Source organism: Bos mutus, chromosome 8 (genome assembly GCF_027580195.1).
Source record: "Bos mutus isolate GX-2022 chromosome 8, NWIPB_WYAK_1.1, whole genome shotgun sequence".
Classification (NCBI taxonomy): Eukaryota; Metazoa; Chordata; class Mammalia; order Artiodactyla; family Bovidae; genus Bos; species Bos mutus.
This window is the reverse complement of record NC_091624.1, coordinates 94,756,585-94,775,144: the sequence shown is the minus strand read 5'-3', so window position 1 is coordinate 94,775,144 and position 18,560 is coordinate 94,756,585. Positions and strand designations below refer to the sequence as shown.

Below are 18,560 nucleotides of genomic sequence, written 5' to 3'. Positions count from 1 at the left end.
GGGATTCTCCAGGCAAGCATACTGAGGTGGATTGCCATGCCCGCCTCCAGGGGATCTTCCCAACCCAGGGATCAAACCCAGGTATCCTGCATTGCAGGTGGATTCTTTACCCGCTGAGCTACCAGGGAAGTCATACATTTTGTATACTTATATATTATTAGTACATTTGCAGTCACTATGTAATAATTGTACATGACTCCAGTAACAGCCCCTGTTCTGATAGCAACAATATAATACTATGTCTTACAAAAGCTGTGATTTCTAGACACAGAGCAGAGAGGAATGAGACTTCTGGAACGTGATCACACGTATGAAGTCTTCCTCTGCTTCTCGGGTTCACTGTCTGAAATGTGTACCATGATGTGACCAAGAGGCAGGCTGTGAACTGGATTTGTCCTGCAGGCATGATTTGTTGAATCTACATAGATTGTTGTTGTTGTGTTTAGCTAGCTGCCAACATTTAAAAATGGGAAAACTTGATCTGAAAATCAGAATTTCTGGCTTCTCCAACTAAATCAGAAGACCTGGCAACACTGGGCTTTTGTTTTCTTGTGGCAAGAATTGGCTGAGAAGTGGCTGGCCCATTTAGATGAGGTTGTCTCTCCAGTTTACTGCCGCCCGCACCACTCCCTGTTGCTGCCCAGACATGGCTGCTTGTCAGTTACCATCGTCCTCTGACACTGGGATGCTTCACTCACGTACATTTCTTGCCACTCCCCGAAGGCATTTCAGGTCACAGCCCCTGCTCCACTGTGTCTAGAGGGACCACTGAGGAAACCACTATTTTAATTTTCAAATGTATCCCCAAACACATTGAATATTTGCTGTATTATTAGATTCTCTCTAGAAACCTATACTGTATTAATGACAATAAATGGAAAACTGTCTTAAAGACAAGAAATTCAAACCAGATGCCTTTAGTCTTTCCACCCAACAACAGCAAAAATTGATACTCCCATAAGAAGCTTACTTCCCAAGGAAGCTAAGCTGACCATTAAATCTATCCACTCTTTCAATATCCTAAATTCTTAAATTTCAACTCTGCTTCTAAGCAGACTTCATTGCTACATTAACCAAAATGATAAAGAACTGTCATTGGGAAGTAATTGTAGTGTCATCTGCAACAATTACATATTTCATCTGACTTTTCTTTTAGTTCATTATTAAGTAGATATTAACAGAACACATTATTTTTAATGGAAACCTCTTGTTTTAATGCAGCATCATCAACTAACTGGGTTTCATGAAGACAAAAAACAAACAAAAATTCTCAGTACTTAATAAATTAAGATCTAAATGAGGAAATCTAATTAATGTAATTAAACTTTGATTGAGCTTGTAAAATGTACTACTGCATACTAAATTAAGTTGAATATCTGCTCTAGAGGAAATTGTATCATATAATTGAGACATGACCTCACCTATTACCAAATCAGCAGAGGATAAGACTAACCATTTTCAAGAAATAAATAGAACATAAAATTCTGTAAAGCAATTACCCTTCAAGTTAAAAATTTTAAGAAAGAAATATATAGAACATAGAGGGGGAAGGTATCAAAAGAATCCTATGTTTATTAACCCAGAGATAGTATTAAGGGGCTTCTCAGGTGCCACAGTGGAGAAGGCAAAGGCACCCCACTCCAGTACTCTTGCCTGGAAAATCCCATGGACGGAGGAGCCTGGTAGGCTGCAGTCCATGGGGTCGCTAAGAGTTGGACACGACTGAGTGACTTCACTTTGACTTTTCACTTTCATGCATTGGAGAAGGAAATGGCAACCCACTCCAGTATTCCTGCCTAGAGAATCCCAGGGACCGGGGAGCCTGGTGGGCTGCCGTCTATGGGGTCGCACAGAGTCGGACACGACTGAAGTGACTTAGCAGCAGCAGCAGCAGCAGCAGGTGGCACAGTGGTAAAGAGTCTGCCTGCAATGCAGGAGACATGGGTTCAATCTCTGGGTCAGGAAGATCCCCTGGAGGAGGAAATGCCAACTCATTCCAGTATTCTTGCCTGGGAAATCCCATGGACAGAGAAACCTGATGGGCTGTAGTCCATGGGGTGGCAAAGAGTTGGACACGACTTAGTGACTGAGCACACAATAATATGGATAACTGTTTCTTCATAGCCATGCATATAAGATCTCAACAATGATGTATTTAATATTGCTAAGAACTACATGCTTCAAGAGATAGTGGAGGACAGAAGAGCCTGGTGGGCTGCAATCCATGGGGTTACAAAGAATCAGACACTATTTAGTGACCGAACAACAACACGCTGACTTGCATAAGAGGCAGCAACATTTAGAAAAGTCATATATTGTGAGTTGTTTATCTGAAGGCTAAGTATTTCACTTGGGCTTGTCTTAATCAGAAGTATAATCACATGAAGGTACAAGGGAGACATCTGGTCCACACAAAGTATGTGGTTAAGGCAAAAACCTTGGTAAAAATACAAGGTCATTTAGACAGGATGAAGTTTGGTGGGAGAAGTTAACATTGGCTGGACATGAGGGATCCCTACCTGGTCTGTGGATGAGAACAGAATTCTTTCTTTGCTCAAAATCTCAGATTAAAAGCCTCAGCTCCCTCTGTTTCTTGCTGGCCTCACACATGCCAGGTACACTCACACTTAGAGCCTCCACACTGGCCATCCCCCTGCCTGGATGATCTGCCCCAGACAGCCTCATGTCTAACTCCTTCCCCCTCAAGTCTTTGCTTGAATGCCACCTTCTCATTGATCTCTGCTGGTCACATCTACCCAGAGGACTCACAGCCCCCCTTTCTCTGCTTTAATTTTCTTTTCCCCATATAATCTGGGTGATATAATTTATTTATCCAGGGATTGAACCTGCGTCTCCTGTGTCTCTTGCACTGCAGGCGGATTTTTTACTGCTTGAGCCATCAGGGAAGCCCTTTTTTATATAATTTATTTGTTAGGTTTATTGTGTATTGTCTGTCTCCTCCAGCTGAATATAAATTCCATGCCTTCAGGGATCTCTGTTTTGTTTATTGAGTGTGTGACACAAAGGAGACACTCATTAGACCTTTGATGAATAAATGAATGGGTGAATGAATTCACATGGCAGACAAGTGCCTAATTAAGATCTGCTATCAGAGAGATATTAATTAAAAGCAAGGTATAATAATGATAATATTAAGTTGATAATACTAACACCAAAAGTATATATTTAAGTGTCTAAGCACGCCCTAAGCCTTTTAGGTGAATAATCTCAGTTAAACAACCCCATGAGGTTGGTTATCTATGTTTATCCCCATTTTAAAGTCAAAATTACCTAAGTAATCTGCCTGCGATTACAAGCAAGAAAGTGATGTCACACAGGTGTTTCTAGAGGCCCCACTCTGAACCACAGAGGTCACCCCCACCCACAAGGCATCAGGCTCTCCTCAAATTGTCTTCTCTGTAGATCCCGGGTCCGTGTAGTTCTGCAGTTCAGCCTTCAGTTTCTTTCCTGGTCATTTGTTAATGTGATTGCAGTAGTGAGTCTATGACCAGTCTGTCTGAGGTCAGAAAGTCTTTCCAGTCCCAGGGTATTCATTCACAATGACAAAGTAGACCCTTAGCCAGAGATCAGGTCAGACAACAGACCTAACAGGGACACCAGAAGGTCAGAACAACTAGTCCACAGAGTGTTGAGGGGTGTGAGGCCAAGACTGGAAGCCAAAACGTGAGTCCCTGAGGAGGCAGGAGACACAAATCCAGAAGGAGTCACCCAGCGTGGGGTGGGGTGTTCCTGTGATCAACTGAAATAGTACATAAGAAACTTCAAGAACTTCCCTGGTGGTCCAGTGGTTAAGAATCTGCTGGGACACGGGGTTGATTCCATATAGGAGACATGGGTTCGATCCCTGGTCTGGGAAGATCCCAAATGTCAAGGAACAACTAAGCCCAAGAGCTACAACTATCGAGCCTATGCCCTAGAGCCTGGGAGCCGCTACCCTGAGCCCACGTGTGGCAGCTACTGAAGCCCAGGCGCTCTAGAGCCTGTGCTCCACAGCAAGAGACCTCGCTGCATTACGAAGCTCAAGCCCCGCAACTGGAGAGTAGCCCCTGCTTGCTGCAACTAGGGAAAGCCTGCACACAGCAACGGGGACCCAGCACAGCCAAAAGAGGAAACAGAAAGAAACTTGTAGGTTCTGATCCCTGCTGTGAAATGGGGCGGTGGGGAGAAAGCATGCATTTCACTCATCCTTAGAGGAAAACAAGCAGACTTTTCAAAGAATTAATAAATAGAAACACCCAAAGGAGAAGATGAACTTAGACATTAAGAAATTTGAGAACCTATCACAGTTAATTTTTGCTAATTTTTCTTCTCTGTGAAAAACATTAATGCATTAATTCATCAGCCACAACATAAAATATGTGGTTACATTAGACATATGTAACCGAGAGGCTAGAACAAGGAGTGGCTGGGGGACTTAGGTATGCATGTGTTCCCTGGGCTAATTTAGAAATGCATAGGAAACAGAGAAGCAACGTCCATGCCATCCACTTGACTTCTGCCATTTCCTCTGAGGCACCATAAATGTTTACCAGTTTCTGGTTCTAGCCAGAGATCTTTAACATGTCAGGATATAAGGCTGGCCAGCGCTTCCCCAGTGGTTCAGCGGTAAAGAATCTGCCTGCACTACAAGAGATTCAGATTCAACCTCTGGGTCAGGAAGATCCCCTGGAGAAGGAAACAGCAAACCACTCCAGTTTTTTGCCAGAGAATCCCAGGGACAGAGGAGCTTGGCAGGCTACAGTCCGTGGAATCACAGAGAGTTGGACACGGCTGAGCACTCACTCAATGCTGGCCTGTGTGTGAAGGCCGGATGCTGTGATGAATGACTTTCACTCTCCTGTTCCTAGGGCTCCATGGATATTACCCATGAAATGATTCAACTACCAAACACAGAAGAAGCATTTGTCATGAGAGGAGTGGATAGTGGGAGCATTTTTTTTTAATAGTAAATCATTAGATTCAGCAACTACTAAACCATGGAAATTAAAGACAACTCATCCAAAAGGCAAGCCTCGTTTCACACTTCCAGGAAGAGTTTTTAACACATTTCCAACCTTAGCATGAGTTTCCTGAGATTGTGAGGATAACACCAGTGTTCAGTATGACAGGGCATTAATTGGACATTAACTACTAGAGTTCAAACACAGCTGATCCGTGAACGTGGAATGGAGAAAGAAGATACTTCCCATGGAAAGCTTGCCAAAACAGACTAGGTAGCCGGGCGAGCAGAAAAGAAAAAAGTTTTTATTCAGAAAAATTGGAAAATAAATTGAACCCTTTTCTTTACCATTTGTAGAAGGATGGTCCTAAAGGGCAGAATTTAAAATAAAAATGTATTAATCTATTTATTCATTGGGCTGTGCCAGACCCTAATTGTGGCATGTGGGATCTAGCCCCCTGACCAGGGATCCAACACAGGCTCTCTGCATTGAGAGTACAGAGGTTAGCCACTGGACCAGGCAAGTCCAGGCAGACTTATTTTAATGAGATTGTGGAAAGATGAAATCGCAGGTAAGATTCAACAATGCAGTTCAATCTTCCGGGAAAGATTCCCCCAAACTCTTATGAGAAAATTAACCTTGAAGCCACAGAGGTCCCCCTGCCCCCACTGGCACAGCCTCTGCCTGTCCCCAGGCTCCCCATCCTCAGGGAGCTAGGCAACGACTCTCCCTGCCTCCAGATCCCCTCTCCCCTCCCACTTCTCACAAGCTGAAGCCAGGCTGCTTTCTCTAAACCCCAGACCTGTGCCCCTCTCCCCATTCCCCAGACCACCTTGCCTGACAGCCCACCCCCACAGCAGGACCCAGACTCTCTTTAGTGAGGCCCCAAGACAGGCTTCTCACAGGCTTCTCGTGAGTTAAAAAGAAAGCCCAACAGCCCTTGCACTTATCCTCAGGTGTTTGGAAGTTTAAAATTAAACAACAGAGAGTGATCTATGGATGATGTCATTGCCATATCTCCTCACCTTTATTTCATAGAAGAAAGCACATTTCAACAGCAAAAGAATAGAAAGAGCAGATCTCGGAATACAAGCCCGTCCTCTGGGTTTCCCTAAAGTAGTGAAAGCATCTACACCTGCAGTCGCACGCCGACTGATGACCTTGGGATGTCAGGCAGGTGACATAGCCATGAGTTGTTTTTGTGAGTTGCTTTGGTGCTGGTGGTGGCGGGTTTTCCTGGCAAGTCCTGACCGCCAAGAGACACTCGATTGCTTGGGCAGCACAACTCCTCAACGTCTGGTCATTTGCCCTGTGATCCTGCTTGCCTGGCCATCTGTAAGAGGGAGGGCAGGGAGCCTGCGCTCCCGGACAGCCTAGGGGAACAAGCACACAGCCCACTCCAGCAGCTGCCACCGCCTCTGAGTGACCTGAAGACAGAACTGCTGTGTCCACCCCTAGAGGCGAGAGATCATCCTCCCTTCTCTCCTTTCTCTGCCACTAGTCCAGTCCTGATCTGTGGACTGAGAACTAGAACCCTCAAGCCTCCTCTTTGGCTAAGAAGCCTCCTCTGCCACCCACCCCCACTCCAAGGTGGTCTCAGGTAGGAGGCAGGCAGCACCAAAGATAGTCTGCATGCTAGCCAGCGTCTGAGTCTGGAAAAGTGAGAGGGAAAGTCACTGAGTTGTGTCCAACTCTTTGTGACCCCATGGACTGTAGCCCACCAGGCTCCTCTGTCCATGGGATTCTCCAGGCAAGAATACAGGAGTGGGTTGCCATTCTCTTCTCCAGGGGATCTTCCCGACCCAGGGATCGAACCCAGGTCTCCAGCACTGTAGGCAGATTCTTTACCATCTGAGCCACCAGGGAAGCCCAGTTCTAATGCTTAATAGACTTTTAAATTTTCTGAGTAAAAGACCATCATGCCATCTGTAAATAATAATGATTTTGTTTCTTCCCTTCCAATCATTACATCTTCTATTTCGTTTTCTTGCCTTATTAGCACTAAATAGCACCTGTAGTACAGATATAGTAAACGCACCTAAATATTTACCATTTGGTCTTTATAGAATATTTGCTAATCTACACTTTACACCATAGTGAGTGAAAGTCGCTCAGTTGTGTCGACTCTGCGACCCCACGGGCTATACAGTCCATAGAATTCTCTAAGCCAGAATACAAGAGTAGGTAGCCATTCCCTTCTCCAGGGGATCTTCCCAACCCAGGATCAAACCCACGTGTCCCTCATTGCAGGCGTATTCTTTACCAGCTGAGCCACCAGAGAAGCCCAGGAATACCGGAGTGGGTAGTCTATCCCTCCTCCAGAGGATCTTCCTGACCCAGGAATCAAACCAGGGTCTCCTGCATTACAGGCAGATTCTTTACCAGTTGAGCTACCAGGGAAGCTTACACCATAGATTTAAGTGTAAGACCAAAGACACCAGAATGAGTAAAACTTAGAGGCCTCTAAACATACATTGAAGTTAAATGTCATTTCTTATTTACATTAGTTTATCCCTACTCAAAAAAACGACATTTAACTTCAGTGTGTGTTTAGAGACCTCTAAGTTTCACTCATTCTGGTGTCTTTGGGCTTCTGCTTGTGTATGTTTCCCTTTAGAAGATGTGAATGTGGATCGTCACTTTGAGTTGAATGAGAAGATATGAGCTGGGAGAGAAAGGTATTAGAGCAGGATTTGGGGCAAGGGTGATCACTGAGAAGAAAGAAAGCAACCTAGTTGTCCATCAGCAGATGAATGGATAAGAAAGCTGTGGTACATATACACAATGGAGTATTACTCAGCCATTAAAAAGAATACATTTGAATCAGTTCTAATGAGGTGGATGAAACTGGAGCCTATTATACAGAGTGAAGTAAGCCAGAAGGAAAAACATAAATACAGTATACTAACGCATATATATGGAATTTAGAAAGATGGTAACAAAAACCCGTGTGCGAGACAGCAAAAGAGACACTGATGTATAGAACAGTCTTATGGACTCTGTGGGAGAGGGAGAGGGAGAGGTGGGAGATTTGGGAGAATGACATTGAAACATGTAAAATATCATGTAAGAAACGAGTTGCCAGTCCAGGTTCGATGCGCGATACTGGATGCTTGGGGCTAGTGCACTGGGACGACCCAGAGGGATGGTATGGGGAGGGAGGAGGGAGGAGGGTTAGGATGGATGTTTACCTGTGGCAGATTCATTTTGATATTTGGCAAAACTAATGTATTGTAAAGTTCAAAATTTTGATATTTGGCAAAACTAATACAATATTGTAAAAAATAAAAATAAAATAAAATTAAAAAAAAAAAAAAGAAAGAACGAGACCACACTGTTCAGAAGTTCTGAATGTTTCCGAGCCCACTAAATTCGAAAGTGACTGCATTGTCACCTCCCCCTTTATCGTCCTGAAAATCCCTATCCCAAAGCCTTAGGTAGGGTCACTCACAGTAGGATCTGTGCCAGGGTTGGGTGGAAAGAGCCATGTGGCCCAGGGTGGGGTGTCAGAGCTCAAGCAGGAATGAGAAGGGCCTCCAAGTAGGGAAAGGAATGGTTGGTGCAGAATGTTGGAACTGAATCAGGGTCAGGAGGGTGGGAAAGGGGTGGCCTGGCGCGGATTACTGGAGTCCAGGTGAAATGAAGCAGGCATCTGTGTAGGAAGGCTGCCTACCATGAGGTGGCAGAGGCCCATGGGGTGAGGAGGTCATCTATCTGAGAGGGCAGCCTGGCAGAGGATGTCAGAGCCTGAGGGGGTTGCAAAGGGCATCTCTGCAGGGAGAGAGAGCAGCAGCAATGGAAGGCTGGTTCTACAGTATGCTGGGGACAGGGGTGGTTAATCAAACAAGTAAATATACTCCATTAAGCACAGTGGAAGTGAGGTTTCTCACCGTCAAAGAAGGGGGTTATAAATATGTAAACTGGTTCGTCTAAAATCAAAGGTAACTATTTGAACCCATGTTTTTGATATAGATAGCTATAGAAATAAACCTAGATGTAAATATGTGTGTGTATATATACATATATGGGGCTTCCTGGGTGTCGCTAGTGGTAAAGAACCCCTGCCAATGCAGGAGACATAAGAGACTTGGGTTTGATCCCTGGGCAGGGAAGATCCCCTGGAGGAGGGCACAGTATTATTACCATTCCAGTATTCTTGCCAGGAGAATCCCATGGACAGAGGAGCCTGGCGGGCTACGGTCCATAGGGTCACAAACAGTTGGACACGACTGAAGCAACTCAGCATGCACGCACATACTTGTCATGCCCTCTCACTGAATTGGGGATCCAGCTCCCAGCTCACTGAAAGCCAGTTGTTAGAAGAGCTAGGCTTGCTGACATATTAGTGTCTGAGATTACCTCTTTTCACTCCAATAGGGCCTTTTGGACCTGTAATGCAGTCCAAAGCATGGCAAAGAGTCAGATACAACTGAAGTGATAGCACATGCGCGTGCACGCACACACACACACACACACATGCGTATATTACACACAGAGGTACGCTTTTGCACCACACACTGCATTCCTGTCTCTGTTCCAGCAGGACCTGACCCCAGTGGTGTTCTGATTCAATGAACCCATCTAGCATCTGGATCTTGGCATGTGGATACTATTCTCTGCTAAAAGGAACCAGGAATTCTTAGAGGTAGTGGTTGCTTTCTTAGCTGGGGCTGAGAAAATCCAAGATGAGTGTGGAACAGTGAAAATCAAGAGCCTGGAAAATGTTCATAAGCTTTAAGGTAGAAATTCTTTTTTTAGAAACTATCCTAAATGAAATCAGTATAAATGCTGAAAAAATTTTAGCCATAAATATGCTCATTACTTTATTGTATATAATAAGCAAAATTGGAAACCTAACTAAGAATAAGGTAAATGACCCAAAACAGTAATGAATATTCACTGAATTGGATGTTATACAGACATTAAAATTAAGTGTATGAGAATGCTTATATTATAATGTTAAATTATAAATGGAGCATCTGGATTCAGCATGAGTAAAACGTCTCACCGAGGTGTGGCTCTTCCTTGTAACTTTCTAGAACCCCTTCTGCTACATCTCATGTACCCAAGTGTATATCAGTGCCTTGAGATGTGGTTAGATTCTTGCTGTTTCAATATCTTGACTTTTCTGCACAAAACCCATCTACCCTCCTAGGTTTCCACCATTTAGCCATTCAGCTCTCCACCCCCCGACCCACCACTAGCATCTCTTTGTCTTCTCTACACCTGCCCTCTGGGCTCCCCGGGTGACTCAGTGGTAAGGAATCCACCTGCCGGTGCAGAAGATGTGGGTTCAGTCCCTGGGTCGGGAAGATCCCCTGGAGAAGGAAATGGCAACCTAGGCCAGGATTCTTGCCTGGGAACTCCCATGGATAGAGGAGCCTGTTGGGATACAGTCCATGGGGTCGCAAAAGAGTCAACTTAGCAACTAAACAACAACACTCCCCCTCATTCATGGAAAACCAGGGCACCAATTTCCCACAATTCCTCTCATTGCCAAGTCTTACATGTCCTAGGGAGCATCTTTGGACACACAGACAGGGCATCATGGTCTCTCATTTTACTTAATTTACAATCCCAGAGCCAGTGTTGTTCTTCCCTTCTAATCCAATTTAGCGATCTGATGCCAGGCCCTTTGGACCTCATTATTACACAATTCTGATCAGCTTTGAAATGTTAAACTTCCAGACTCCACCATAAAACAGTTTTTCTGCTCTTTACTTAGCAACTTCAATGTTCTTATCTCTCTGTCCTAATGCATCCATCCGGTTATTCTGACTCTTTGGATAGCTAGTAATTAGCAACCTCCTAAGACTTGGGTTAAGTGGCAGTTTTTGAATAGCAACCTCATTGAACATCCTCAGCCTGGCCAGATCCCATGCAATCTTCCTCTTCCTTTAAGCTGTGAATGAAAAATCTGGTTTTTAACTCAAGGTTTGAACATCAATAGTTCTCTTTTACTACAAGAGTCACCATGTTAGTAAAATACTCTTACTTCAATGTTTCTATTTATCTAGAAGCTAAAAAAACACTTTAGCTTAATACAAAATAAAGTAAAATAAAAGAATGTAAATAAAAAGGATTTGGACTTGGAAAAAAAAAAAGCTCAGATACTCAAAATGATTCACGAAAGCACACGTTGGCAATCAAGGTTCTCACTTAACCCAGAAGGCCCTATAATTCTTGACAGTCCCACAAAGAGAGGAAAGAGATTACATTCTGTTCAAAAGAACTTTCTTGTATTTTGAAAGATCTTGGTTCTTTGAAAATTAATAATCCTGAAGTGATAACTTCTGTTTAGTTTGAGAAAGCCTGTTAAAGAGAACCTCAGTTCTCTGACCGTTCTGATAAAGCACAGTTCACTGTTCCTGGGTTTTAAAAATTACAGTGATATAACCAATCATTTGTTTTATTTGATGTTGTGTGTAAGCTTGCTATTCAGATTTAAGGAAAATAATATTCAAATTAATAATTTAAGCAAGGTTGGAGGCTTCAGTTCATGGATTGCAACAACTAATGTGTGCCTTGTGGAACTATCTGCGTTTAATGGATTCTCTCGAAGATTAGGGTGACTCAGTTGACATTCTTTAAAATACAACTGCTTTCATTTTACAAGATTGTCTCATTTCTTAATGTTTGCGTGTCTTTTACTTCATTACTTGTTCTATTTATATTTCCTTGTTTGTTGTGCCTCTTAAAAAGCTGTATATATGAAAATCTCACCAGTACTAATCCTTTTAGGCGTGAAGAAAGATTATCTGTAGAGAAATTAAATAAATTCTTTATGAAGTAAATAAATTCAGGAAATACATTCAACCCAGTAAATGACTTGATTATCTACCTGATGTGATATATAATTTACCCATTTTCCAGAGAATCAAATTCAGAGTTGGAGAGATGATTTGCTCATGATCACATAGGTAGGAAGGGATGGAGTGGTGACCCAAATATATTCCTCTTTTGTCCTGGCCCAGTGTTCCTGTGGGAGAAGACACAGAAATGCAAGAGGGTCTTACAATGCAGACATGATCAAGAGACAAAAAACAAAGTAAAATCATAGGTTAGAAAGTATATCTAATGGCATCTTTGGTATTAGCAATGGATCCTCCTTAGGGCATTCTTCAAAGACTTAAAATATAGTTTAATAGATAAAAAATAAATATACACTTTTTTAAAAAGAGAAGTCTCTACTCTAATTGAGTAATAGAATATTGGAAAGGCTAACTGTGGCCTAAAATGATGATATCCAGTGAGGACAAATTCACTGTTTCCATAATCTTGTCCCAAGAACTCAGAGTTTATCTGGTATTAATTTGCTAGAGCTGCCGTAATGAAGTGCCACAAACTGAGTTGCTTAAACAACAAGAGATTTGTTGAGATATGTTTTCATGAAATAATGAGAATGATTGGTCCTTGGATTTTAAAGAACCATTAATATCATTGATGGTAAGAAGAGACAAGACCTTTTTGGTTTTTGAAGCATTTACAATACTGTATGTTCTTTTGAACTCACAGTTCTTGGGTCTAGATGTCTGAGACCAAGGTGTTAGTAGGGTTGGTTCCTTCCCTGTCCTAGCTTTTGGTGGTTTCCTGGCAGTCTTTGGTGTTCCTTCATTTTTGCTGCATCATCCCCGTCTCCGCCTTCATCTTCACATTGCATTCTCTGTATGTGTGCATGTCTGTTTCTGTGTTCATCTCTCCCTTTTTAAAATTTTCTATTATTGTTATTTTGGGGTTGTGCCAGTGGCATGCAGGATCTTAGTCTCCTGACCTGGCATTGAGCCTGTGTCCCCAGCAATGGAAGCCCAGAGTCCTAACCACTGGGTTACCAGAAAACTACCACCATTCCCCACCCCACCCCTTTAAAAAATAAATAAGTAACAGTACCAATCATGCTGTATGAGGGACCCACACTGCTTTAGTATGACTTCATCTTAACTAATTGCCTGACAGCTCTTCACTCTCATCCCTTTTCCACCTCCCTACACCCACAGAAGAACGGGCCGGAGGGCTTAAAGAAAGAGCGCTACACGCAGAACCGTTTCGCTTTGGTTCACCGAGACTGAACCTGACAATCTTTTCCTTTAGGATGATTCCTCTCTGCTTCCCCTCACTCTCTTAAACAATTTAGACTCCTAACAAATCCACTCTTTTGTTCCTCATATATACCCTGTTGAGATCACACTGGCTGAACCTCATTTGTGAGCCTTCATTATACTGAAAAAACTTTCAAGCCTTTTTAAACTCAAGCCCCTTTTCTCCTGATGCTTGTGTCTTTTTAGTTGTGGATATTCTCTAGAGCTGAGAGGCTATCCATCAATAATAGTTAGAATTGAGGGAGGGGATGTTAGTTGATCCTTTAATATGAAGAGCAATATTGGTGGTATTGTCCATTTGATTTCTTGCCATTATTGCTTATTATTTGAGTTATTATAAGAGAAATATGTTAATATTATCTAAGCCTAAATATTCTTCTGATTGATAGATAATTTTCTCAGTCTGTATGTGAGGTAAAAGATGGGTTTCATTTTTAAAAGTGTTTTTAACAAAACAAATATATTTCATAAATAACATAGGTCTTAAAATCCCCCCAAAAAATGTTTCAAAATAACTCCCTCCTAAAGAATTATAGTTGAGATAGCCCAAGAACCAGAGTTAGCAGAGCATTAGGATTGAATCTTGGCATCTTATTAGTTTTTTTTTAACAGATGTTGTATGATTATTCAAAAGAACATACAGTATTGTAAAAGCTCTGAAAACCAAAAAGGTCTGTTGTTGTCTTACTATCAACAATATTAATGGTTCTTTAAAATCCAGGGACCAATGATTTACATTATTTCATGAGAGCATACCTCTTGTAATCTTATAATAATCTTATAAATCTTATAATAAAAAAAAAAGATCCTAAAAACCGTCACATGACCTAAGATAAGGTCATGAGACTGAGTCACAGAGCTTTCGGAAATTCTTCTCCAGCATTCTGACCTCCATCTGGCAGTGACATCATAATGTCCTCGCTAGTTATAGGACCTGCTGGGCAACAGAAGGGAAACTCTGAGACACAGTAGATCACTGGATAAATCACGTTGTTTTCCCAATGAATTTTATATTGTTTATTTTTTTATCTGGGGTTTTCACCCCAGAGATTAGTGGTATAGATCCCCCTTATGAAGGTGAGTAATCATTTCAAACTTTCACTCAAATAGCAGATAAGAAACTTGACCCATTATCCTAGAAAACTGGTCCATGGCAATTTTTAAAAATCTAATTGAAGTATAATTGATTTACAATGTTGTGTTAATTTCTGCTCAACAGCAAAGTGACTCGGTTATGCGTATGTATTCTTTTTCATATTCTTTTCCATTATGGTTTATCATGGATGTTGAATATTGTTCCCTGTGCTATACAGTGGGAGCTTGTTGTTTTTCCATCCTGTATATAATAGTTCGCATCTGCTAATCTGAAACTCCCAGTCCTTCCCTCTCCACCCCCTCCCCCTTGGCAACCACAAATCTGTTCTCTGTGTCTGTTTCATGGATGTGTTCATTTGTGTCGTATTTTAGATTCCACATACAAGTGATATCATACGGTATTTGTCTTGTTCTTTCTGCCTTACTTCACTTAATATTATAATCTCTAGGTTCATCCATGTTGCTGCAAATGGCATTATTTCATCCTTTTTTATGGCTAATTGGTATTTCATTGTATGTGTATGTATACCACATCTTCTTTATTCATCTCTCAAAGCACATCTAGGCTGTTTCCATGTCTTGGCTATTGTAAGTAGTGCTGCTATGAGCATAGGGTCCATGTAGCTTTTTGAATGAAAAGTTTCATCTTGGTATATACCCAGGAGTGGGATTGCTGGATCATATGGCAACTCTGGTTTTAGTTTTTTGAAGAACTTCCATTCTGTTCTCCATGGTGGCTGTATCAATTTACATTCCCACCGATACTATAGGAGGGACCACTTTTCTCCCTACCCTCTCCAACAGTCCATGGCAATTTTCTCTAGGGTGACATAAAGTGCATTGTTGGAAATATGATATAACTTAGATTTTAAATCTCTGTCTCCTATCCTTTGGGAAGAAAGTGCAGTTTAAAAAAATTGGGAAAGAAATCAACACATTTCTGACCTCTGGTCATGCTTTTTTCCAGAGCATGAGATGACGCCCATACCTGAGCAGCCTGTGCCTGAGCAGCCTGTGGCTGAACATCCCGTGCCTGAACAGCCCGTGCCTGAACAGCCCGTGCCTGAACATCCCGTGCCTGAACAGCCCCATACAACGGAAGAAGAAAATAAGGAGCATACTCCTGAGAAAACTGGCGATCATTATAAAGATGTAAAACAGTGTAAGTTTTCCAAGTTAATGGCAATACACATGCAAAAGATGATTAGACTGATTTGGTTTATAAGTTCTAAAATTTCTATAATCATTTTATTTCCTATTTAAATTTTAATTTACCTTGTAGACGTCTTGGTGTATGAAATGGAATTCTTATTTTCTTCAACTTTTTCCATGAGATATTATGAAGTTTAATAAGGTTTGGTAACTGTCTATAATTAATATAGGACTTATCCTAGCAGCATGGTTATGTATTCACATTAGTAACAACTGAACGAATTCTGTGGTGGGATAAGCAAAATTTATTTGGAGATGTGTGTCAGTTTCCTAGAGCTTCTTGAAATAAAGTACCACAAACTAGGGGACTCAAAGCAAAAGAAATTTATTCTCTCACAATTCTCACAGAAGCCAGAGATCCAAAATCAAAGTTTTGGTCACACCGTACTCTCTTCAAAGCCTCTAGGGCAGTGGTCCCAAATGTTTTTGGCACTAGGGACCAGTTTCGTGGAAGACAATATTTCCATGGATGGTGTGGTGGAGGGATGGTTTCTGAATGATTCAAGCCCATTACGTTTATTATGCCTCCTCTGATCTGATAAGAGGCAGAGCTCAGGCAGTAATGTGAGCCATGGGGAGCGGCTGCAAATACAGATGAAGTCTTGCTTGCTCGCTCACCTGCCACTCATGTCCTGCTGTGCCGCCCAGTTCCTAACAAGCCGCGGACGTGGCCCAGACTCTAGAAGACTATCTTCCCTTGCACCTCCCAGCTTCTGGTAGCCCCAGGAATTCCTTGGCTTGGAGCAGCAGAACTCCAGTCTCTGCCTCGGTCTTCACAAGTTCTTCCTGTGTCTCCATGTCCAAATTTCCCTCTTCTCAATAAGGACACTGTTTTTGTTTAGGAGCTCACCTACTCCCATGCGATTTCATCTTAACTAGTTAAATTGTCAATGACTCAATTTTCAAATTAGGTCACATTCTGCAGTGCTGAAGGTGAAGACTTCAACATAGCTTTTTGGGGCAAACAAAATTCAACCCATAACAAGATGACTTTGAGATGTTTGGAAGATCTGCTAAACTTCAATTTATTCACCTTTCTTCATACAAGCTTTCCATGTCCTTATAAGGTCCACCATTTTAAAATGTGAAAAGTTCATAAAAAACTCGTGTTAAAAATTAAAAATAATTAAGATTAAATCTAACTATACTGGAAGTTTTAATAATATTAGCCAAAGAAAAAATAGAAATACAATGAAGGTATACATATATACATATATTCATGTACTTTGAAAACTATAATTAGTACATAAATTGTATTTCTATTCTTTCTTTGAGGAATCACTATCCTCTTTTGTAGGTGAAAAAAATCCCTGATGGCCAGGTTTCATAGCTACAAAGAAGCAGTGTCAGGAGCGGTGTCTAATCTATCCAACCCAGGCTATGTGTACTATGTATCGACTGCAAAATGATGCAGTTGTTCCCTTTTCAGGATGTTTCTCTATTTTTAATTCTCAGAGATTAAGTAAACCAAGAGCCTGATGATTACTTTGATTAAAAAATCTTTCTTACACACACACACACACAGACTCATAACATAAATGGGACTATACTAAAGAATTGTATTATGACATGGTTTTTCTCATTTAAGAACTCTGGAGATTTTTTTCATGTATACCTCATTATTTTTAATGGATATATAGTATTCCATGAAATGATTTTCCATAATTAATCCACTGTCTTATTAAAGAATTAGATTATATGCAGTTTTTTTCTCTTGTATATTGTTCTCACGTACACTTGAGTGTATCTCTCTTTGGATAGATACCAAGTACTGAAATTTCTGAATCAAGGATAAATCTTTTAAAATATTGATAGGTAACACCAAATTGTACTCTAAAACACATCTATCAAGAATGCTCCACAATGTCACACATACTGAATAATGTTAATCACGTTTTGTGAATAAGTGAGAATTTTCATTACTGTTTCAATTTGCACTCTGATTACTTGTGAAGCTGAGAATGTTTCTTTATATTTACTGGGCATTTTTATTTCTACTTTTATGATTTACCTGTTCATATCCTTGGCCCATTTTTTCTATTAGATTGTATTTTTATTTATTTGTAAGGGCTCTTTTTTATATTTAGTATATTCAATCTTTTCTCTATGGTAAAAGTAACAAGTATTTTCTCCCAGGCTGTCACTCACCTTTAAACCTGTTTAAGTATTCTAATCACAGAGAAAATTTAAAATTTTATAAGATCAATTCTTGATTAATCAATTTCTTTATTGATTTATTCTATACAATTTATTCTATACAACTTCTTCATATTGTATCTTGTTTAGGTAGGCCTTATCCAATCCAAGATATTAAATTATTTTCCAATTTTTTTAATAACTTCATATTTTTATTAAAACTCTTAGGTCTTAAATTCAATTACTTTTGTATATGGTATAAAATAGTCATAAAACTTTACGTTTTTCGAGGAGGATTGCCAGTTGTCTAACACTAATTCCCTACTGATATGAAACTCACATTTCATATAATCGAAATTCTGTTTGAAATTGGGTCAATTGTTATTAATACCTTTTCATTGTTTCTTTGATCTGTCTTTCCCTGCAAAGATCCACAATGTTTTAGTTTTTATACTCTAATAACTCATAGCATTAAATATTGACCTATGATTTTCTTCTATTTCTCCATAGATCTACCTCAGAAATTTTTCAAAATTAATGACTGTGTGTGTGTGTCTGTGTGTTGGGGAAATGAATGTATATGTATATACTACACATATACACATTCATGTGTGTAAAATTTTCTGTCATTTCATGAGATTCTGGAAAGAGGAAATCTGTGTATGTATGTTCAGTATGGCATCTTGATCCATTTTACTTTGACTCTGATTGAATAGATACATCCATTAGTTTTAAATTACAACCAGCCTCACTGGCAACTCTTTAAGAGCAGGATTCATTATGTGCATATGTAAATGTGAATCCATTTGGGAGATTGTGATTGTTATTGAAATATGTGCTTTTAAAGCAGAACTATTACAGTCTAGCAGAAGGTTCAAGGGCAAGTGAATGCTTCTTGGCTAAAATGTAACAATGATAATACAAACAGTAACGATATTACACATCTACAAACCTCCTTCAGCACCCATTATGCACTTGTATATATTTTTTGTAATTCTTTAATAGTTTCTTTTCAGAAAGAATCATTTAGCATAAGGATACTAGTTTGGTTTTTTCCCCC

General features: G+C 40.6%; 1 protein-coding gene across 1 annotated transcript in view; it reads left to right on the top strand.

The window, feature by feature from the left end:
- The window catches only part of MOB3B (MOB kinase activator 3B), a 235,145-nt gene extending 219,902 nt beyond the window's left edge, over positions 1–15,243 (top strand). Inside the window, exon 4 of the mRNA XM_070375976.1 lies at positions 15,120–15,243. Within this exon, the coding sequence (XP_070232077.1) occupies positions 15,120–15,131 (12 nt within the window). The 3' untranslated portion in view covers positions 15,132–15,243. The remainder of the gene's footprint in view (positions 1–15,119) is intronic.
- The last annotated feature ends 3,317 nt before the right edge of the window (positions 15,244–18,560 follow it).